The 24,402-nt window shown below is 41.8% G+C and overlaps 1 protein-coding gene across 4 annotated transcripts in view; it reads right to left on the reverse strand.

Moving 5' to 3' along the window:
- Positions 1-24,402, reverse strand: part of ATCAY (ATCAY kinesin light chain interacting caytaxin) — a 118,932-nt gene that overhangs the window by 93,847 nt on the left and 683 nt on the right. For 3 of the 4 annotated variants that reach the window (XM_073594204.1, XM_073594187.1, XM_073594178.1), the window contains exons 2-7: positions 23,049-23,120; positions 21,233-21,297; positions 20,939-21,151; positions 19,670-19,855; positions 19,471-19,573; positions 375-506 (exon numbers count right to left, since the gene is read on the reverse strand). In XM_073594204.1, the coding sequence (XP_073450305.1) occupies positions 375-506; positions 19,471-19,573; positions 19,670-19,855; positions 20,939-21,151; positions 21,233-21,297; positions 23,049-23,098 (749 nt within the window). In that variant the 5' untranslated portion in view covers positions 23,099-23,120. The remainder of the gene's footprint in view (positions 1-374; positions 507-19,470; positions 19,574-19,669; positions 19,856-20,938; positions 21,152-21,232; positions 21,298-23,048; positions 23,121-24,402) is intronic. The other variant, XM_073594196.1, reaches the window with a different exon arrangement.

Consider the following 24,402-nt stretch of genomic DNA (forward strand, 5'->3'; position numbering starts at 1 on the left):
TTTCGATATTTACCATGGTTCTGGTACCATGTTCTCCCCCTGCTGGGGGAACACAGTGATTATTGCTAGAGGCTATAGCCACTGGTAATAATTGCATGTAAAAATCTGACATGCTGGTTGCACCCAAGTTAATCAATGGATCAACTTGGGTACAATCAGCCTGCCCATAGATGGTTCAAATAACAGCCAGTCCCTGCTGAACAGAGAATGCATTAAGGTAAAAGAAAAACCTTTAGCCTTTAGAACCACTTTAACATTTTTTTTTTACTCTTGACAATAGAAAAAGACAAACTTTATGTACAAATCATCTATGTTCCCTCTAAGCATGGCTCCAAAATATTTATGCATTGCATTCAATCAGAAACTAAACTCACCTCCTGTCAATCATCTGGTAGCATCTCTTCAGCCATCCTAACCCAGGCATTCTTCTTCGAGGTGTGGCACCATTTAAGTAAATAATCATGTAATCCTCTGCCACCAGCAACTCCAGACTGCTAATAACATAACTGCCGAAAACAAATAAATGTAATTAGATCAAGTCTGAAGAAAGGACTTTTTACTTCATTGCCACTGCATGTTTGTATTGTGAAAGGATAAATGCTGAATTTTGGCACCCTTTGACAAAACATATGCTCAATGTCACAGTCGCTTATCTTCCACTTTCCAGTGCCTCTTCCATTTCCCACAGTCACAAGCACTTCTTGGTTTTACCTAGTGTATCCTGGTAATGTCACATGAATGAATGCTACATTTAAAAAGTTAGCTCAACTTTACCAAAAACTGCTAATGCATGTGAGGGGGTGCCTGTACATAAAAACAAACTGTGCAACTCTGACTAACATTGGACACTTATTACAAGTGTAGACCATTTACACACCTCCCGAAGCTTGACCAAAAAACTCCCAGAGATGACATCATCCCGTTCTCTCTTGTTGCTAAGACACTCCCAGACATTACTGCCCACCTCTCCTCCATCACTGGAGAGAGCTTCCAGACCCCCACACATCTGTGCCATTATTTCCTCTGTTGCAGAGAGAGCACATGCAAAGTGGTTTGATATTGTGTCTAAGCAACATTCTAGCCACAAGTCAGAATGGGATGATGCCATCTCTGGGTATTTTTTCAGTCAGGCTTGGAGAGGTACATGACTGGCCTACACCTATAGCAAGGCCATTATTTAACTTTTGTCAAAGCTGCACAGTTTGTTTTTATTTACAAGTGCCCCTTACAGGCATAGGCAGTTTTTGGTAAAGGTGGACTAACCCTTCAAACTCATTCAGGATGCGCTGTCACCAATCGAGCATGGAGTCCATTTTGTTGGCTGAGCTTTAGAAGTGTTTTGCTGACTCTTGTGCCTAGCACCCCTGCATTTTCAGTTTCTTCAGACTTGCAGCCTCTGCTGCATCTCTGTTGCCTCAAAGCCCCTGAGCTCTCATCTCCCAGTTCCTCATTACTCAGGACCTATTTACCTCCATGTCTGTAAATACCCACTGAATGGACTGGCGGTAGCCTGCAGACAAGCCCAAACTCCTGTGAGGGGGTCCTTGAAAAAAAACCACTAGCTACCTTTTAGACTAAAATCCAAAGAGTTTCGGCAGCCACACAAAGGAGCATGGTCTACATCAGGGATATGCAATTAGCGGACCTCCAGCTGTTGCAAAACTAGAGGTCCCATGAGGCTTAGCAAGACTGACAGCCACAAGCATGGTCCGCTAATTGTATATCTCTGGTCTACATTGTGGCTGTGGCAGGATGCTTGTGGCCAGTTTGCACCCTTCCCTGGTGCCTGTTTGCTACTGCTGATTCTCTGAAAGCCTTATCTAACAAACTGTAAGCACAGCAGGCTGTGTAAGACCACCTGGTGTACTGCTTGCAGGATCTAGATTCTTATCTAGACCACCTGTAAGCCTCCCTGGGTGCTCTGAGTCTGACCACCTCAAGGTACAACCTAAGCAGAGTTCCTCCGTCTCAACTCTGCATATTCTGCATTCTCTTTGTGACTCCAGGGATCCTAAAGGTTATTGGGGCTTGGGTCATCAGAAGTTGTTAGCTATCCATATACATTTTTAGATTGCATTGGTATGCTAATTCATATGGTCTCATGCCAATTGAGACGCAGTGGCTGCACAAGCACAGTTGCTGGTTCCAATCACTCATCTGTGCATGCGTGGGTGCATGTCCCCGAATGCAGACAATGTGCATATGGGGAAACACACCCACACCTGCAGAGATATCAAATTGGGACCAGAGGCTGTGTTTGTGCAGCTGCTGTGTCCCAATCGACATGAAAGGGACTGCCTGCACACAAATGCACGTGCATCCCGTGCAGGAAAATACTGCCCTTGCACAGGTGTAAGCTTGGATATACCCTGTTTATTGGTTGAACTAGATGGACTTGTGTATTTTTTTCAACCAGACTAACTATGTAACTATGTAACCCTTTGTGAATGAGGCCTAATTCTGAATGCTCAGAAAAGTGTCTCAGGCTCCATGCACACTGGCTTAAAAAAAACGCTCCTAGCAGCAGCTTTTGAGCATTTTTCTTTTCTGCTTCTAGAAGCAAATAGTGCTATCCTACAGTATGTGCCTATGTACCTTATCCACTTGCTTACTGGGTACCTAAACCCCCCTCCTGCCCAGACCAATTTTCAGCTTTTAGCGCTGTCACTCTTTGAATGACAATTGCGCGGTCATACAACACTGTACCCAAATTACATTTTTAGCATTTTTTCCCGCAAACAGAGCTTTCTTTTGGTGGTATTTAATCACCTCTGGGTTTTTTATTTTTTGTTAAAAATTAACAAAGACCGATTCAAAAAAATAAATAAATACAAAACCGTTTTATATTTTGTTAATACATTTTGCAAACAGGTAATTTTTCTCCTTCATTGATGTTCGCTGATGAGGCTACACTAATGGGCACCGATAGGCTGCACTGATGGGCACTGATAAGGTGGCACTGGTGGGCATTGATGAAGTGGCATTGGTGGGCACTGATAGGTGGCATTGGTGGGCACTGATGGGTGGCAGCGATGGACGGCACTGAAGGGCATTGATAGGTGGCACTGAAGGGCACTAATAGGTGGCACTGATAGCTGGCACTGATGGGTGGCAGTGATGGGCACTGATGGGTGGCAGTGATGGGCACTGATCGGCACTGGTAGGTGACACTGATAGGCAGCACTGCTAGGTGGCACTGATGAGGCACTGATTGGCACCACTGGTGGGCATTAATAGGTGGCACTTGTGGGCACTGTCTCATTTACTCGGGTGATCACAGCGCGGGCTGCGCGCCCCCTTCGGGGGGGCGTGGCCAGCTTTGAAAGGGGAGGACGTTAATAGACGTACCCCTGGCTAAGCATATCCGCGCTGTAGCCGTCATTTGGCTATAGCGCGGATCTGAACAAGTTATTTTACTCTAGAAGCATTTTTGAAGCTTCAGCTTTTTTTTTTTTTTTTGTTTTGTGTATTTGGGAGCAATTTGTCATCAGAAAAAAAAGGCTGACAGCTCCTACAAGCTCCTAAACGCTGCTAACCGCTGCTTAGCATCGGTTTTCAGCATTTTTTTTTCTTCACTAAGTGGGCGGCCGCCGGCGTCCTTAACAAATAGTGAATAGCTGTCCGATGGTCGATGGTGTCACAAGGAACGTCACAGTGATATCATCGAGTGGCCCTGCCCCTTAGTTTATTTAGCGTAGTGAGGTAGTAGAGCTGTCATTGGGTGGCCAGCGTTCAGCCTGATTGACGTTGGATGTACAATGGTGGGAAATTTTATTTTTATTGTTAGTTTTTTGCAGGGCTTTTTTTCAGCTGGAACTTGGTGGAACTCAGTTCCACCACCTCTGGCTCAGGCCCCCTGCTCCCTGTTTACCACTATTACTTGAAAACACAAAAGTCCAGCTTCGATGCTTACAAGTGACAGCTTGTTCCCCAACAGCTCCCACAGATAAGATCTCCTGAGTGGCTCCCACTGAGTAAAGATGGAGACAAGGGAGATGCAGGTACCCAGGGTGCAGCGCAAATGCCAATATCACCACTGGATGATCTTCCCGCAAGTAAAAGAGTTGGAGCCAACTACAGTATGTGGGGAGATACTAGAGCCAGCTGGGTGCTTCAGCTTAATACAGCACCAAAAATAAGGCATGTGGAAGATGGTGGAGCTTTTAAGGAGATGGGGAGAAGATGGGGGCAGTAGAGGGGGGTTGCATGCAAAGGTCAGAGTTGAAGAGGGGTGGATGGGGGGTGCAGAGGTAAGCAGCTGTGGAAGAAGGCTAAATTCTGCACTCTGCACTATTTATGTAGCGCACCCTGAACTCTGCAGTCTGTGTGTAACCCCCTCCCTGAACTCTGCACTCTGTACATAATGCACTCCTCCTGGTATTTAATGACCCTGTTAAGAACCTTCCACTGTTAGTGAAATTTGACCACACCCACTAGTTGATGCGGTTTGGAGGGTGTGTGTAAAGGGGGGGGGTCCTTTCGTGAAAGAGAGTTTAACAAGACTCGTGGCCACTCATTAAAATTAGAAAAAAGAGGTTTAACCTTAAATTACGTAAAGGGTTCTTTACTGTAAGAGCGGCAAGGATGTTGAATTCCCTTCCACAAGCGGTGGTCTCAGCGGGGGGCATCAATAGTTTCAAGAAAATATTAGATAAGCACCTGAACGACCAAACATACAGGGATATACAATGTAATACTGACATATAATCACACACATAGGTTGGACTTGATGGACTTGTGTCTTTTTTCGACCTCACCTACTATGTAACTATGTGACTGAGTTCCTGTACTTATTTTCAGAGAAAAAAAACCCTGTTTTTTTACTAAAGGACTGGCTGCTGTCTTTATTTACACTACTCTTTTTTATTTGGTGAATCAACATGGGGACAAGGTATGCAAAAACTAATAAAAAGAATTTAGCAAAAAAAAACATGGGGACAAGGTGCTTTGGGGGGGGGGAGCCCTGAAGCCTGAAGCACCCCCCCCCCCATGTTGAGGGCATGTGGCCTGGTATGGCTCTGGTGGGAAATGGTCGCTCACTCGTCCCCCCCTTTCCTAGCCTGCCAGGTTGCATAAGGGTCTGGTATGGGTTTTTAGGCCCTTTTTTTACATTTTGATGTGGGTCCCCCTAAAATCCGTACCAGACCTGAAGGCCCTGTCATGGATTGCGGGGACCCCCAAGCATTTAAAAAAAAAAAAACTTAAAGGAGAAGTCCAGCCTGAGCTCGTTTGGCTGGGCTTCTTTTATGGGCCACAGGAGTGCAAATCGTTTTGCACTCCTGTGACCTGTTTTCAGCAGACTGAAGTCCGCTGACGTTACCAATATCAGTCCAGGCATCGCATCTCAGGGAGTCTGGATCCGCCAGGTGCCTGATAGCCGTCTCAGCGTGCCGATAAGATGGCAACTCCCCGCCCCTCCACAGCTCAGCGCTCCAATGAGCGTGGAGGAGCAGAGCAGGAGCAGAGTAGGAGAGCTGCTGACTGACAGCAGCTCTCATCTCGGGGAGCCAAGAGAACCGAGCCATCAGCGATGTTCAATGGCTTGTTTCACAGTGCAGAGGCGGCGGGGGACAGATGCAGCATCGGTCCGATGCTGTATCCACCAAGGTAAGTATAAAACTGAAAAAAAATACCATACTTCTCTTTTAATGCCTGCATTCTTTTGTTTACTTTCAGCTGTTAGCGAGAATCCTGCTGACAGTTGATGAGTCATCAGTTGTTAAGGACTAGTGACAACCCACTAGACGCTGCTAACCGCTGGCACAAAAAGTGCTAAACACCAGAACAAAAATGCTAAATATGACCGTTTTTGTTCCAAAGTTTTTCTGGCGTTTTTTGCTGCTGGTGTGCATGGAGCCTCAAACTAACATCAAGCTGATGCCATTGACCCAAGGCCAAAGCTTGTTGACACAGGCCCTAAGGTATATATGAGTATTACCTCCCTCCAAAGCTGTTTAGTGTGGGGTTTTATTATTCTTGTTCACAGTGGCGGCTGGTGCTCAAAATTTTTTTTTTTTGGGGGGGGGGGGGGGCGCAAACAAACTGAAAAATACTGAAACACCCCCCCCCCATCAATTGCAACCTCACTGTGCCCATTAAATGCAGCCATTGCGCCCATCAAATGCAGCCACTGTGCCCATCAAATGTGGCCATTGTGTCCATCAACTGCAGCAACTGTGCCCATCAATTGCAGCCATTGTGCCCATCAAACGCAGCCGCTGTGCCCATCATATGCAGCCATTGTGCCCATCATATGCAGCCACTGTGCCCCATCATATGCAGCCATTGTGCCCAAATGCAACCACTGTGCTCATTATATGCAGCCACTTGTGCCCATCATATACAGCCACTTGTGCCAATCAAATGCAGCCACTTGCGCCCATCATATGCAGCCCTTTGTGCCCATCAAATGCATCCACTTGTACCCAGTATATGCAGCCACTTGTGCCCATCATATGCAGCCACTTGTGCCAATCAAATGCAGCCACTTGCATCCATCATATGCAGCCCTTTGTGCCCGTCAAATGCATCCACTTGTGCCCAGTATATGCAGCCACTTGTGCCCAGTATATGCAGCCACTTGTGCCCATCATATGCAGCCACTTGTGCCCAGTATATGCAGCCACTTGTGCCAATCAAATGCAACCACTTGTGCCCATCAAATGCAGCCACTTGTGCCCAGTACATGCAGCCACTTGTGCCCATCAAATGCAGCCAGGCACGTCCCCCGGCTCGGCTTTCACTTCACTAACCCCCCCGGCGGCACTTACCAAGTGACGGGGCTTCCTCCCCCTCTTCTGTAGTGGTGGGAAGCGCCGGCTGCAGCTCCTCTGTCTGCTTGGCTCCTCAGGCTTCTTCCGCCATGTCTTCTCTTCTGCCAAAGCGTTAGGCATCCAATAGGATCGCCTAATGCTTTAGCCAATCGGGAGACAGGTCTCACTGACCTGCCTGCTGATTAGCAGGAAAGAACATGAACATAGTGTGAAAATAGCGAAAATTCATTCACTGTGGCACACAACAGGGTGGGATTGGGACGCAGTGCTCTGCGCCCCGCGCCCACCCTATTTTAAAGCCTATTAGAGCCTCTGGCTCTAATCACGTGCTTCAAAATACACACCTCCCGCCTATCCCCGCCATAGTATTTCATGTGTCCGGCGTCCTGAAAGGGGCTGGGCACATGAATAGGGAGGGCAGCAGAGGTGTTGGGGGGGCAGCGCCCACATTGCACGGGTTGCCACTGCTTGTTCACAACTTTTAATATTTTCAAAAAAATATGTAATTCAAACATATGTCTCTTGGCCTTACATCTTTGAAACAATAGTATACAAAATCACAAACGTATACATTATTCATAGAAGGAAAGACTATCAGAGCTGTGCTTCAAATACAGTATTAGAACTTTTGTCAATGATTCATGAAGTTTGGTAGAGACACATAATTAGACACAAGGTGGCTTATTATTTCAGAAGAATCATTAATGGTTCAGAGTGCTATCCCAAGCAGTTCATGTTTTATACTGCCCTGGTCATATCAGCCGTTGACTGCTTGCAGGGGGGGGGGGGTGAAAACCTCTAGAACCCTCATTACAACAGAAAGATAATTTTTTCCTTCCTGGTGCCTATCCAGGGCAGCATATGCATGGTTGGCCAGGGGCGGAGCAACCAACCAAGCATTTAAGGAGTATTAACTTTGGTTACAGAGTATATCGGTGTGAATATTCTTGTCCAGTAACTTTCAAACTTGGGGAAAGTCTACCAAGTCTACCAAGAGAAGTGAAAAAGAGAAAGAAAGAAGAGAGATCCTCACTTTGGAGCAGTACCCGACTTATGCAGGGGAATTCATGTAGTGTATCAATGGGTTCCAAGTGTCTAAAAGTATCTTGAAATATCAGAAATAGGTTTATTTATTAGGGCAGTTCAATCATTCTTTGGAATATAAATATTTGTTACCGAGTATATCAGTGTGAATATTGTTGTTCAGTAACGTTTAATTTTGGGTCCATAAAGCATGGAACATTCCTGCCCCAGAAACAGATCAAAGAGGGATTATGAAAGATTTTAGCAGGAAGCAGGAAAGATTTTTGTTTAAAACCAAGAAGAGAAGACTTTGTTATTGGCCTCGATAAGGGTCATGTTAACCACTTTCCGCCCGCGCTATAGCTGAATGACATTTACATTGCGGGCTTCCAGTGTCGGGAGGGCGTCAATAGACATCCTCCCTTGATCGCACGCTCTGTGACTGCCGAGTCCTTCCGAGTAAAGAGCCAATCACAAGGTGCCCTTTACCACGTGATCAGCTGTCAGTCAATGACAGCTGATCACGGGAGTGATGTTGTTATTCTTAAAGTTTATGGTACTGCACTTTAAACAATGTCATTCATGGTTACAGTACAAAATAATAAGATCCTAAAGCAGGGGTGCCCAACCAGTAGCCCAGGGGCCACATGTGGCCCACGGATCTCTCTGATGTGGCCCGCGACCTCCTGCTCTGGGATGGCAGGTTGCCGACTCTCCATCTCAGAGCATCAGTGTTGTGAATGAAGCCGACAGTAGAGAAAGCAAGCTGCTACAGGGCAGAGCCGCATAAGCCGTTGCTTCCTGTATAGCGCCGGCTCCTGTCACAGGTGGAGTGATACCAAATGCACTTTGCCTGGGACAGCAACAGCTGGCGATACCTGAATGGAATACTGTTATTAAAGGCAAGTTTACTTGGAGCTTGTGGAGCTGACATGGGGGAACGTATGTGGTGTTGGTATAAATGTGCATGTGTGAATGTTGGTTGGGGTTCTCTTTTTTCTCAGCATGGTGTATTCCCTATATTCCTGCCCGCGACAATCTCATCCCTAGGGTATACCGTTTCTTAAATGTTTGAGAGTCTTTGGGTGTCTGATCCCCTTACATTGGTTTTTCACACATATGGTGTGAACAAGAATGGTGGGAATTGATTGTATTTCACATATGTGTCTTACCTGCCGGTACGGTTTTATTTTTCTTTGTGTATTTTATCTGTGTTAAAACTAAATAAACACCTTTTAAAAAAGGCAAGTTTACTACTAAAATTACAGGGCATATATGGGCATATCTATTATACAGTGGATACTGGGCTGCTTTCAAAGTGATCCACAGGTGCAGCACAGTGCATCTGCGGGTTACTTGCATTGAGCCATAGACTTTTGTTATTACCTATGGGTTTGGTGCGCTTTCATAAAGTGCACTACATATGCAGGATATAATAGAAGTCTATGGCAAAGTGCAGATAACCTGCAGGACAGCCACAGGTGCACTGCGCTGCACCGCGGTGTGGGTAAACAGCAGCACATCAGTGTGAAGCAGCCTTAGGCCTCTTTCACAAGATCAGTTCGACCCAATCGGACCCTCCATTCACCTCTATGGAGCGGCAGATGTAAATGGACAGTTTACAACTGCCTACCTTCAATTCAATCCTTAAAAAAAAACAGAAGGGGATCAGTCCCCTACTGTCTGGGCGGATTGGAACGGAGGGCCCATAAAGTAGAGTGGGCAGTGTCTATGTCCGCTCTGCATAGTGGACACGGACCTGTCATCCACCCGCTCCGCTCATTGTGGCCCACGACTGGTGACCAAGTCGCTTAAGTGGCCCGCACTCTTCAAAAGGTTGGGCACCCCTGTCCTAAGGGATGTTATGAAAAGAAATGTTGCATTCTATTAACTGTATGCACTTAATACATGTAATAGTAGTTTTCAGTATTTGAACTTCACGTCTTTAACTGTTTGAGAATCCAGGTCTTTTTCTCCTGAAATCCCTTTGAATCCCGGAGTGTTTTTTTTTTGTTTCAGCCTACCCTAACATATCATGCATTGTTTTTTTTAGGACAGATAGAACTTTTATTTGATAGAAAATTTGGACAAGTACAGTATATTTTTATTTCCTTGTTTTTTAAATTGGGAATAATTAGTAAAAAGTTGTGTATCCCCTTTATATTTATCCCAATATAAATTCAATAAAGTCTGCTAAGTGAAAATTACAGTGAGGATGGAAAGTATTGAGACCCCCTTAAATTTTTTACTCTTTGTTATATTGCAGCCATTTGCTAAAATCATTTAAGTTCATTTTTTTCCTCATTAATGTACACACAGCACCCCACATTGACAGAAAAACACAGAATTGTTGACATTTTTGCAGATTTATTAAAAAAGAAAAACTGAAATATCACATGGTCCTAAGTATTCAGACCCTTTGCTCAGTATTTAGTAGAAGCGCCCTTTTGATCTAATACAGCCATGAGTCTTTTTGGGAAAGAAGCAACAAGTTTTTCACACCTGAATTTGGGGATCATCTGCCATTCCTCCTTGCAGATCCTCTCCAGTTCTGTCAGGTTGGATGGTAAACGTTGGTGGACAGCCATTTTTAGGTCTCTCCAGAGATGCTCATTTGGGTTTAAGTCAGGGCTCTGGCTGGGCCATTCAAGAACAGTCACAGAGTTGTTGTGAAGCCACTCTTTCGTTATTTTAGCTGTGTGCTTAGGGTCATTGTCTTGTTGGAAGATAAACCTTCAGCCCAGTCTGAGGTCCTGAGCGCTCTGGAGAAGGTTTTCATCCAGGATATCCCTGTACTTGGCCGCATTCATCTTTCCCTCGATTGCAACCAGTCGTCCTGTCCCTGCAGCTGAAAAACACCCCCACAGCATGATGCTGCCACCACCATGCTTCACTGTTGGGACTGTATTGGACAGGTGATGAGCAGTGCCCGGTTTTCTCCACACATACCGCTTAGAATTAAAGCCAAAAATTTCTATCTTGGTCTCATCAGACCAGAGAATCTTATTTTTCACCATCTTGAGTCCTTCAGGTGTTTTTTTAGCAAACTCCATGTGGGCTTTCATGTGTCTTGCACTAAGGAGAGGCTTCCGTCAGGTCACTCTGCCATAAAGCCCCGACTGGTGGAGGGCTGAAGTGCTGGTTGACTTTCTACAACTTTCTCCCATCTCCCGACTGCATCTCTGGAGCTCAGCCACAGTGATCTTTGGGTTCTTCTTTACCCCTCTCACCAAGGCTCTTCTCCCCCGATAGCTCAGTTTGGCCGGACGGCCAACTCTAGGAAGGGTTCTGCTCGTCCCAAACGTCTTCCTTTTAAGGATTATGGAGGCCACTGTGTTCTTAGGAACCTTAAGTGCAGCAGAAATGTTTTGTAACCTTGGCCAGATCTGTGCCTTGCCACAATTCTGTCTCTGAGCTCTTCAGGCAGTTCCTTTGACCTCATGATTCTCATTTGCTCTGACATGCACTGTGAGCTATAAGGTCTTATATAGACAAGTGTGTGGCTTTCCTAATCAAGTCCAATCAGTATAATCAAACACAGCTGGACTCAAATGAAGGTGCAGAACCATCTCAAGGATGATCAGAAGAAATGGACAGCACCTGAGGTAAATATATGAGTGTCACAGCAAAGGGTCTGAATACTTAGGACCATGTGATATTTCAGTTCTTCTTTTTTAATAAATCTGCAAAAATGTCAACAATTCTGTGTTTTTCTGTCAATATGGGGTGCTTTCCGTCCACACTGTATATAACATTAAAGTGGAAGTAAAGGTAAAACCTAACAAAGGTAAAACCTAAGCTTGCTCTCGGCCACAGTCTAAACCTAATATATCTAACCCTGTAAAGCAAAAATTACTATACTTACCTATCCTGCAGCCCATCCGGTCCGGTCCCAGCATCAGCTGTCAGCGGCAGCTTCAGCGTGGAGGTGGGTGCAGGAGAGGCAGACGACAACGGAAGCCCTATAGTAAGTCTATGGGTGACTTCCCAGCCATTTCACAGCTGTTGTCAGTCCTCTCCTGCACACAACTTTCACCGCTTAAAACTGGACCAGGCCGGATGCAGAATAGGTACAGCTATTTTTCCTTTACAGGGTTAGATGGATTAGGTTTAGAATGTGGCAGAGAGCAGGTTTAGAGTTGGTTAATTTTTGCCTGGACTTACACTTTAAAGTGGATGTAAACCCTCCATACACCCAGTGAAGTGAACAGCCTTTAGATGATACACGGGGATGAGACAAATCTCCCTACATATGTTTTACATCCATATCTGCTGTCTTCACATGTATATACTGTTTAGAAAGTTCAGATTGTGTAAGGAAATGTTCTCTTCCTGTTTAACACAGTGTGATGTCTGGGAATACAGCCAAGATAGCTAAAATTGCTGATTGGAGGAAAGGCACACACTCCACATAGGCAGAGACTCTCAGAGGTGTTTTTTAACAGGGCCAGCTGCCAGCTAATCTATTTATAGCAGACCCCCCCCCCCCCCACACACACACACACACACACACACACACACACCAAATTTCAGGCTGCTTTTATCTGATGTGTCTGAGAATTGGTCAGGAGTTATTAGGCTGATAGGAAGGGGTCAGGAGACAGCTACAGGACTTAGCTCTTTGAAGAGAGATAACAAAACACTGCAGATATATGTGCCCAGCTCAAATTTCATGAATTGAGTTTACATCCAAGTGCATCTTTTATGTCTTTTATGTAAGGTAGCAGAATAGTAAATGGTTGAACTAGATGGACTTGTGTCTTTTTTCAACCTGACTAACTATGTAACTATATGTAAAGCACAATGTCTGCATTTTACTGTAGGACAGCTTTATTCCCCTTTCGACTATACAATTTGACACGCACAGGAGGAAAAAAATGTTTTCATAAATTGTTAGTATAACATTAAGATAAGATTGAGTTGGGTTGACAAGGGCAAAAATTAGGACAATGGAAACTTTTTCACAGATTTGCAATTGCCAAAAATTCAAATGACATTGACATTCATTTCTGTGAGCATTAGATGCTTGCGCAGTGAATGCAAACGTCATCCACATCAGCCAACATAATTTCTGTGATTGGGTATTAAAGTATAAATAAAGGCAAACCTTTTTTTTGCAGTTTTGGATAGAGTGGAGAGGAATTAGAACCCCTGTCAGTTTTTTTTTTTTTTTTGCTTTTTGTGTCCTCATTAGGGAAATCGTCCTCTCTATTTGCACGGACATTCCTGGGGCATGCACTCAGGAATGTCCGTGACCGTCAGGTCTCCCAGAATCTGTTCCACATCCATGCCACATCAGTGATAATCCTTGCCACATCCATTCCACATCAGTGCCCATCTGTGCCACATCCATGCCACTCAATGATCATCTGTGCCACATTAGTGCTCACCCGTGCCACATCCATGCCACATCAGTGCTCATCCATGCCATATCAGCGATTATCCGTGCCCCATCCATGCCACATCAGTGCTCATCTGTGCCACATCAGTGCTCATCTGTGCCACATTAGTGGTCACCCGTGCCACATCAGTGCTCATCCGTGCCACATCAGTGATCATCCATGCCACATTCATGCCACATCAGTGCTCATTTGTGCCACATCCATGCCACGTCAGTGCTCATCCATGCCACATCAGTGCTTATCTGTGCCACATCCATGTCACATCAGTGCTCATCCATGCCACATCAGTGCTCATCTGCGCCACATCAGTGCTCATCCGTGCCACATCAGTTCTCATCCGTGCCACATCCATGCCACATCAGTGCCCATCCATGCCACATCAGTTCTCATCAGTGCCACATCCATGCCACATCCGTGCCACATTGGAGCTCATTCATGCCACATCAGTTCTCATCCATGCCACATCCATGCCACTACAGTGCCTCACAAAAGTCTAATAGGTAGTCAAATTACATTTGAAATGTATGTCCCTAGAACATCTGATGGTGCTCCCTGCATGTTGGGCCTCTGTATGTGGCCAGGCTGTGTAAAAGTCTCCCACATGTGGTATCGCATACTCAGGAGGCATAGCATAATGTATTTTGGGGCGTTATTTTTTCTATGTACATGCTATGTGTTAGAAATATCTTATACATGGACAACTGTGTAAAAGAAAAACAATGCATTTTCATTTTTTATATGTTGGGGTGTTTACTTTCCAAAATTAAGTCACTTTTTGGGTGTATATGTGCAATTTCATTCCCTAGAATGCCTGATGGTGCTCCCTGCATGTTGACCTCTGTATCTGGCCAGGCTGTGTAAAAGTCTCACACATGTGGTATCGCCATACTCAGGAAGAGTAAAAGAATGTATTTTGGGGTGTTGCAAGTATGCATATGCTGTGTGTGAGAAATAACCTGTTAATAACCTGTAAATATGACAATTTTGTGAGAAAAAAAATCTTAATTTTACAAAGAATTGTGGGAAAAAATTTCAATTTAAAAAAACTCACCATGCCTCTTATTAAATACCTTGGACTGTCTACTTTCTAAAAAGGTGTCATTTGGAGGGGTATTTGTACTGTCCTGGCTTGTTATGGCCCGTGCACAAGATCCGAATATCGTACGACAGATCGTACTACCTTTTTCGCTTAATAGTCGCAAGTAGAAATTGAATAAGTAAAAAAAAAAAAAAATTTTAGAAGTGATGTCATGTGTTGTAATGTATTTATATTGTATTTTCGGACGACAACTATACTGACTAAATGAAAATCATACGATCTGGAATCGTACGAGGAAAATTTTCGTGCATGACCGTTCGAATAATATCGGATGAACTGTGGTGATCGGCTGTCGAAAGTAGTGTACACACGATCCGAAAATCGTACGATTCTTCCTCGGACGACAGTTTTCATATGATATTCGGATCGTGTGTATGGGCCATTAGGGTCTCAAGAAATGAGATGAGCCATCAGTACATCAGGTGTGATCAATTTTCGATGATTGGCATCATAGCTTGTAGACTCTATAACTTTCACAAAGACCAAATAATATGCACTTATTTGGGTTATTTTTTACCAAAGATATGTAGCAGTATAAATTTGGGCCAAAATTTATGAAGAAAAATTACAAATTTGCTAAATTTTATAATAGAAACGAAGAAATTCTTTTTTTTACAAAATTTTCGGTCTTTTTTCATTTATAAAATAAAAAACCCAGTGGTGATTAAATACCACAAAAAGGAAGCTCTATTTGTGTGAAAATAAGGATAAAAATTTCATATGGGTACAGTGTTGCATGACTGAATAATTGTCATTCATAATGTGAGAGCACCAAAAGCTGAACATTTGTCTGATTAGGAAGGGGGCATAAGTGCCCAGTGTAGATAATAATAGAATCACGCTACAGCATTGACTCAATAATGCATAAACAATCAATAGTGTTATCCATAAACAGTAAACAAATATAACATAAACAAATGACCACAAATGGTATGTTCTAAAAATTATGAAAAGTAAGGTTTGGTAAATGCAAAAAATATGTAATAAATATCCAAACATGTAGTCAAACATCCGTGAAAAAATAAATGAAGGAAACTACAACATTAAAAAAGTCCATCAATATGAGAGACATATGAAATCTGTCATGACATGGAAAATGTTGCGTGCAGTCCATTACCAGTGATAAAATTGGCCGCTTACCAGAGCCCCATGACCCCCCACTACAGAGGATCAGGGGAAGCTTGTGTAAAGTTAGCCCTCCAGAGCTGAATAAATGGACTGAGATACAGGAATAGTAGGTGGTCATAGACCATTGTTTCTCAACTCCAGTCCTCAAGGCGCACCAACAGGTCTTGTTTTCAGGATTTCGCTCAGATGAAATGGCTGTGGTAATTACTAAAGCAGTGATACTGATTAAATCACCTGTGCATAATAATGGTAAGACTGAAAACATGACCTGTTGGGGCGCCTTGAGGACTGGAGTTGAGAAACACTGTCATAGACATCCAAGGACACCAAATGGAATTATAGAAACTCAGATCCCACCGTATCTCCCCAGCTCATAGTTGGTAAATATGGCCATTAGGGAGTGCAAGAATTGGTGTTCTCCACTTGTTGCAGGATTTTTGTCTCAGAAAGTATTGAAGGGGTTTGAGGCATCCACAGTATATGACACTATGTAGCAATTTAGGGTATATCTCGTCCTTCTTGTTGGTTACGAAACGATCCCATCATATACTAAACCTGGAGTGCAAACTCTGGTGCAGCTGTGCACGGTAGCCAATCAGCCTCCAACCCCAGCCTCCTCAATTAAGCTTTGACAAAAAAGCTGTAGGCATTTATATCCCAATATAAAGGGATACAATACAGTTACCATACAATTAAATACAGGAGGGTTAGGAGGGCCCTGCTCAAAGGAGCTTACAATCTAATACGGTGGTGCAAGTGGCACATAATGTAATTACTATGAGGGAGGATGGATAAATGGATAGAAAACAGGCTAAAAAGACAGAATTCAGAAAGTAGTGGTTAATGATTCTTACTCTGAATGGTCTAAGGTTATCAGTGGTGTACCCCAAGGTTCAGTGTTGGGACCCTTACTTTTTAATATCGTTATAAATAATATAGCGTCTGGGATACTGGGGTACAGTTTCAGTCTTTGCAGTTGACACTAAGCTATGCAGTGAAATAACGTCTCCACGTTACAAGGCGACCTCAATGCACTGTTTCATTGGGAAACTATGTGGCAAATGAGGTTTAATGTTGATAAATGTAAAGTTATGCACTTGGGGACTAAGAATATGCATGCATCATACATACTAGGTGGAGTACAACTGGGGGACTCCATAGTGGAGAAGGATCTGGGGGTTTTGGTAGATCATAAGCTTAATAATAGCATGCAATGTCAAGCTGTGGTTTCCAAAGCAAGCAAAGTCCTTTCTTGTATTAAGAGAGGTATGGACTCCAGAGAGAGAGAGATCATTTTGCCCCTGTTGAAATCATTCGTAAGACCTCATCTGGAATATGCAGTTTGGTTTTGGGCACCAGTTCTCCAAAAAGATATTGAGGAACTGGAGAAAGTGCAGAGAAGGGCAACCAAACTGATAAGAAGCATGGAGGAGCACAGCTATGAGGATAGATTAGAGGAACTGAATTTATTCTCTCTTGAGAAGATGAGATTAAGGGGGATATGATCAACATGTACAAAAACATAAGGGGTCCATATAGTGAACTTGATGTTGAGTTATTCACTTTAAAGTGATTGTAAAGTCTTGTTTTATTTTTTTTGTTTTTTTTTTTTAAATAAAAAACATGTTATACTTACCTGCTCTGTGTAGTGGATTTGCACAGGGCAGCCCGGATAGTCCTCTTTTTGGGTTCCTTTTTTAGCTCTCCTGGCCCCTCCCTCCTGTCGAGTGCCCCCACAGCAAACAGCTTGCTATGGGGGCACTCGCGCCGAGCTGCAGCACCATGTGTCCATTCAGACATGGAGCTGTTGTTTTGCCCCGCCCCCTTTCTCTCCTGATTGGCTGACTTTGAGTGACAGCCACAAGAGCCAATGGTGCCGCTGCTGTGTCTCGGCCAATCAGGAGGAGAGTCCTGGACAGCTGAGGGACTTGTGGACATCGCTGAACAGAGATGGGGCTTAGGTAAGTATTAGGGGGTGCTGGGAGGCTGCTACACTTTTTATCTTAATGCATGGAATTCAGTAAGATAAAAAACCTTCTGCCTTTACAACTCCTTTAAGATCAACACAGAGAACAAGGGGGCACTCTTTACGTCTAGAGGAAAAGAGATTTCATCTCCAAATATGGAAAGGTTTCTTCACAGTAAGAGCTGTGAAAAAGGAATAGACTCCCTCCACAGGTGGTTCTGGCCAGCTCAGTAGATTGCTTTTAAAAAAGGCCTGGATTCTTTCCTAAATGTACATAATATAACTGGGTACTAACATTTATAGGTAAAGTTGATCAAGGGAATATCCGATTGCCTTTCGGGGGATCAGGAAGGAATTTTTTCTCCTGCTGTAGCAAATTGGATCATGCTTTGCTGGGGTTTTTCACCTTCCTCTGGATCAACTGTGGGTATAGGATTGTGCATATGAGATTGTATGTTTTTTTTTTTTTTGGTTGAACTAGATGGACTTGTGTCTTTTTACAACCTGACTAACTGTGTAACTATGGCTGAGTTGATGGAAAAATTAAAAGTTCAGTTATTAGGTGGAGGTGGGATAGGCTTATCTGAGGAGAAAAGTTTTCAGGGATCACCTAAAGGTCATAGTAACTATATTAATACTGATAGTCCATATAATCACCCAAGAATGCCACTTATTAGTACTAATATTCCATAGAAAATCATCCAAAGGTGTCACTTCATGCACTTGGATAAATCAAAACAGCTTCCCCAAGTGAACTGGCAGACAAGACAATGTATCGGTGATTGAGGTCCCTCCACCACAGATACTCTACCTCTCACCTCATCTGTATAAACTAGTTTAATTTCCAAATAAAATAGTCAAATCTACTTATCCTCAAAATGCAACAAAAAAATGTAAGGCAGCAATTAAGGCGGCTAAATTAGAATGAAATACACATTGCTACAGCAAGTAAAACAAATCTGAATTTTTTAAAAATATGTCATAAGTAAAAATGTTATGAAAGAACAGATAGCCCCATAAGGGATGAACACAGGAAGCTGGTCACAAATGACAGGGAAAAGGCAGATGTAATAAATATTTTCTTTTCAGTTTTTACAGATGAGAACAAAGATTGGATAGTCTTAACTGTAATATTATTGATGTTTCACCAAAGGTAACTTTGTTGTTGACTGAAGACCAAATAAAAAAAGACCAGAGAAACATAATGTGAAAAAAATCACCTGGTGTGGATGGTTTGCACCCATGAGCCCTTAGGGAACATTGTGCAGTTATAACCAAGCCACTATTTCTAATTTTTAAAGACACCTCACTGACTGGAATTCACTGATGTTGAGCAAATGTTGTACCTATACCAGGAAACTACAGATCAGTCAACCAAACATCAATAGTATATAAGGTCTTGAGGGAATGGTAAGGGACTCAATACAGATATTTTGTCTGTTGTAAAAAAATGAAAGATCATTCTCATGAAAGTCTTAGGAAAGACTACTCTTGTGAGACCAACCTGTCCTGTTATCATTCTATGACTAAATAAGTGAGAAATTGTACGTAGTTTATCTTGGCATATACACTGTACCTCATTCAATAAAATAAGACCTGTTGGAGTTGAAGTAATCTTATGCATATGAAGAGGAAACTTTTTACATGAATAGCTCCAGACAGAAGTTATCATTGATTGGCCTAAAGTTGTAAGTAGAGTGCTCCAGGGTTCTGTCTTTGGGCCAATGTTAGTCAATTTGTTTATTAATGATATGGAGGTTGGAATCAGGAGTAAAAGTTTTACATAAATGAATAAAGCTGACCATTATAAGCACCCCTGTAAGTGATAAATGGTTTGTTTCAGCCCTCTAACTGTCACTTTTGCTGGACAGCTGGTCTGTTAAAGGAAGTTGAAAAATAACATACTTTCTGGCTGGATCAACAGGTCAAAGTAAATAAATTAAAGCCTAGAAAAAGAAAACAAATGCAATCACCACATCTACGATATATATAAAAGCACAAGTAAAAAATATGTATAATATATAGTTCATTATAAGAAGGTCTTAGTTTGGTTACGATAAAAATTTAATCTTTACTTACAAAAATAGATTCTCCATGATATAATGGTAATCAGGGCACCCACTGTCTGGGAGAAAACAAGCAGCAAATACAATGATGGCATTTAGCCCCTCACCATAGTATCCTGTACACAAGAAAAAACAAAACAAAAAAAACTCAGCCACAAAAGGTTAAAAATGGTAAAAATTTTAGACACTTGTGTTATCAGTTACAGCCTCACCTCCGTGTGTGACCACTTTCATATATGGTTTTATAATTTGTAGGTCAATACGATGCTCCTGCTCTCCAATAATAACTGTTCTCCACAAGCGCCCATTTGTAGCTTCCCCCCCTTCAACTTCTTCATCATCAAACAGGTCTGCGCTGTACCCAGGTATTTTCTTGCCACTTGCAACAGGCGTGTCATCTGAAATTTTTTTTTTTTTTATTATTAATATAGTAATTTTGAGTGAACATCACAAATACAATAATAATAAAAATACTATTATTAGTGGGAGTAGTAATAGAAAATAGTGGTAGTCCTATAAGGCCTATAAAAAAAAAAAAAATCAACAACATGATGATGATGAACTTGATGAAAAGATGAACTATTCAGGATAAATTTTTATAAGTCTTTATAATTATTTTCTAGTCACTCCTTTAAAAATAAATCCAGCTTATTAAAATAACAACAAATGTCTACTTCAAGAAACTAAAAACATCAGTGTTTACGCTCCTGCATTCAGAAGCTCAGCTTTTCCCCCAGACACTTTATCCAGCAGAAATGATTTCAAGGAACCCATAATGAGAGAGACTGCCATTGCTGTCATCTTTTTCTGAAAATACTAGTAGCATGGCTGTCTTCCCAGAATAAGCATACTGATTAGATGTTTTGACTTTCCCAATCTGACTACTAGTTCAGACTTTAGGGTCAATGACTCAGGGGGTCAGTATAACAGCCAGGCTACTAGCATTTTCAGAAAACGTTTAGCAGTGGCAACTACAAAATTTCTCTTGGAAAATGTTTAAAGTCATATCAGAACTAGGAGTTTGTTTGCAGCAGGATTTAAAACCAAGAAAAGTCAAATTTATTACAAATTAAAAAAAGAAAGATAGAGAGAACAGTCACATCACCTTGACTAGGTATCTTCTTGAATTACAGAGTGAGTTATGCAAAGAACACTCTGTGGAACACCACAGGCTCCACACTGTGGTCTGCTGTTTTTGAATTACTAATAAAATGAAGACACAATGTGGAATAAATGTATCTCTCTGCTATAAATAGGCCCCCTAAAGTCATTAAGTTATGATTTAAATGCACTTTAAACACATACCTCACTTTACGCTACTTTAAAACAGCCTGATAGGGTTTTTCAGCCTTGAAAGTACTCTATAGCTTCCACCACACTTAAATATTAAAGTTATTTATCTGAGTTACTAAAGTTATTTGGACAAAAAGTACTACTCTTTATTGCATGCAATATATCATAGTGTATAGTTCAGGATTTACCTTCCCATTCCAAGTCATTTCCATTGGCCAAATACTCCAAAGAATCAGTTTCATCTGGAGTCTCTATATCATCTATATTGATGTCCAAGTCATCAGGTGCATCTAGGAAGTCATCAGAATGCAGAGAGCCTTCGCTTTGATCCAAGGAGATGTTAATATCCGGAGCCACAAGTGTTTTTCTCTTGTGATGGGACTCACTTGTAGTTGAGGTGGCTAAGCAAGAAATTTATAAATCAATATAAAATATTCAAATCGTTTTTCAGGGAGGAATCATTCATATTAACTCATACTTACAAGAGTTAATGTCCTCCCCTATGGTGCCGCCAAAGGAGTCCATTCCAGTATCCTCTGGAAGAGGCCTGGTAAATAGGAACATTTCTGTTTTGTTTTGTTTTTTAAACTCTGTTTATTAAAATTAAACAGTTGTACATAAGTGTACAAGTGCATATATGTTTACAGTTACAGAAATAGTTTAAAAATTAGTACAAATAAATAAAATACAGAACTGGAACAGTGACAGTTTCCTGTGTGCTTTTGTTACATACATACATTCTAAAACGTTGCCAAGAAGTTCCCATTTACTTAGTGAAGAAGTTATAACTTTAAGGATGGAACAAAACTTAATGTGAGTGTAGAACTACACATTATGCAATTTTAAGGTACACTTCCTTTTCGAATATATAACTTTTTCTTAAGAGACAATCTTTTAAACCAATATTTTCTTAGGTGCCACAGTAGTAAAGGATGGGCTCATTCATTTATTAGCTATGACTTTGTGATAAACAAAGTTTTTCACAATAATATTCTAGTATAAAGTGGCCAATGTTCTTTGCTTATTATACTTGCAAACAGTGGGTGTACAAGGAATGAGGATTTGTAGTAAAGTGGCAAGCATAGTACCCATTTACTGCCAAATCTGACAAACCCAAATGAGGTACATACAATTTGCCTGGAGTGAGGTTAACAGATTTTAAAAATGAAACCCAGGGACACCCTACTGCCCACACCCATTTTAATCATCACAAAGTAATACCCCATTTTACCCACCCCCACAAAAGGCATTAAGACATACAGGGGGTTATTTACTAAAGGCAAATCCACTTTGCACTACAAATGCACTGCAAGTGTACTTGAAAGTAAAGTTGCTGTAGATCCGAAAGGGGGACATGCAAGGAAAATAAAAAACAGCATTTTAGCTTGTACATGATTGGATGATAAAATCAGCAGAGCTTCCCCTCATTCCAGATGTACCCCTTAGATTTAGAGCGACTGCACTTCCAAGTGCACTTTCAAGTGCACGTGCAGTGCACTTGTAGTGCAAAGTGGATTTGCCTTTCGTAAATAACCCCCAATGTCTCAGGTATGCAGAATGGAAACAAGCGCAACACAGAGAATTGTGGTCTGCAGCAAGTAACTAACAGATTACAAAGATCAGAAGTAAGTAATGCACAGAGTGCAGTGGTCATGTGTAAGTAAGGCAAAGAGAACAGAGGTCAGAAATGCATAACACACAGAGAGCAGGAGTCAGGAGTAAGCAAATCACAAAGAACAGAGGTCAGAGGTAAGTATCACCAAGTGCAGGGGTCAGTAATAAGTAAGGAGCACATAACACACAGACAGCAGAGATCATGAGTAAGTATAGAATATGCTCTGACAATATGAAAAAGGGAAGTGATTTTCTAAAACTTGTTTGAAAACGGATATATATAGCTGCATGTAGGCTGTGGCCAAATAGCCAGCACAATGCATTGCTTGCTGACAAATTAGGTAGTCTATCCCTCCTGGCATGTAGAATAAGCTCTGACAGTGTGAAAAAAGAGAGGCTCCCTGTTCCAAAACCTACACAGTTCGCTCCCTGTGGACTGTAACCAAGTAGCCACCAAAATGCATTGGATGTAGACAAGACAAGTCGCATTCTACTTTTGTTCTGTAGTGCATGTTCTAGCAGTAAGAAGAGTAAAAGCAACTCTTTGCTACTTCTTCCAAATAATACAATGTTGACTACCTGGTGGCTGATACCAGGTAGCCAGTAAAATGCACTGCATGTGAAAGGTCTTAGGGTCCTTCTAGCCTGTAGATAATATTCCAACAGCGTGAAAGGCACAACTACCTGTTACTTGTCTTTGGGATGTGGCCAGATAGCCCAAAAATGAATTGCATGCATCCAAGATAGCTTCTTGGCCTGTAAAATATTTACAACAGTGTATAATAGAAACAATACCTACTACTTCTTACAAACATTTTGTGCAGCCAAAATAAGTCTTATGCCTCTCATCTCTGGTAGAATGTGTATGAAAAAAAAAAGACAGTAGCAAATTTCTGCTACATATTTCCAAAATTCGAATGGTTTGCTGGCTGTGGCGAGAAGCCAGCACATGGCTAGTACAGTACATTGTATTGGTGTAGCCAAGATAACGCCTATGTGTCTTGTGGAGTGCAGATTACACAAAAGGGGAATGTGAGAAATAATAAAGTTTCTGTTACTTGTTTCGTACATTACACAGATGGTTGTCTGTGAGTTGTAGCCAACTAGTGCCAGATACTGCATTGCACATGGGCAAGGCAGATATTCTGCCTCTTCTTGAGTGTAAAACATGCATTGACAGTATAAAAGAAAATTGAAAACGTATTTTACTTTTTTTTTAGCATGCATTCAACAAAGATAAATGATGATATTTGAAGCCCTCTGCACTTGCAACTTTACAGCTTTTCCCAATAGTTAGATTCAGTTGTCAGGAAAGAACTAACCTGCCCTTGGTACTATCAGGAAGCACCAACGCTGGCTGTATAAGGGGGCCTAAGTTCGGGGGGACCAGTGCTAGTTTTGTAGATTACTACATATATAATTTTAACATGCAAACTGAACACACGTGCTTAAAATTTTGGAAAGTGTCCTAAAAGTGTTCTAAAACAACAAAACATTTTAGATAAGACAAATGTAACATGTAAGTAACCATAATTGTAATAACATAAAAGGAACCATCAATGTTTTATTTTTTATATATATATATATATATATATATATATATATATATATATATATATATATATATATATATATATATATATATATATATCACATGAATTGCTCATAAAGGCCATTTTTGGGGGTGGGGGGTATAATTCTATAAAACAAAACAGCTGTCAGTGCTGCGTGCTGGCGTTTGTAGTTCTAGTACATCTAGAATAACAAATTGTAGCTAGAAAATGTATTAATGTATTATTGCTCATTTTGATCCTGTCTTTCTCTCTTATTGTTAATCTGGTGAATTCAAAACTTTTTATGCCACTCAAGCTGGTGTTTGACACACAAGGCCCTGTCCTAATTTATATTCAGCTACTGTGGACAGTGGCCACTGAAAAATGGAGTAGGTACCGCACCACCAGCGAGAGTGAGACAGAGGTTGTCACATGATTCCCCACTGAGACAGAAAGGTAGAAACAGAAAACGGTCTCACCAATGT

This window comes from Aquarana catesbeiana, linkage group LG01 (assembly GCF_042186555.1).
Source record: "Aquarana catesbeiana isolate 2022-GZ linkage group LG01, ASM4218655v1, whole genome shotgun sequence".
NCBI lineage: Eukaryota > Metazoa > Chordata > Amphibia > Anura > Ranidae > Aquarana > Aquarana catesbeiana.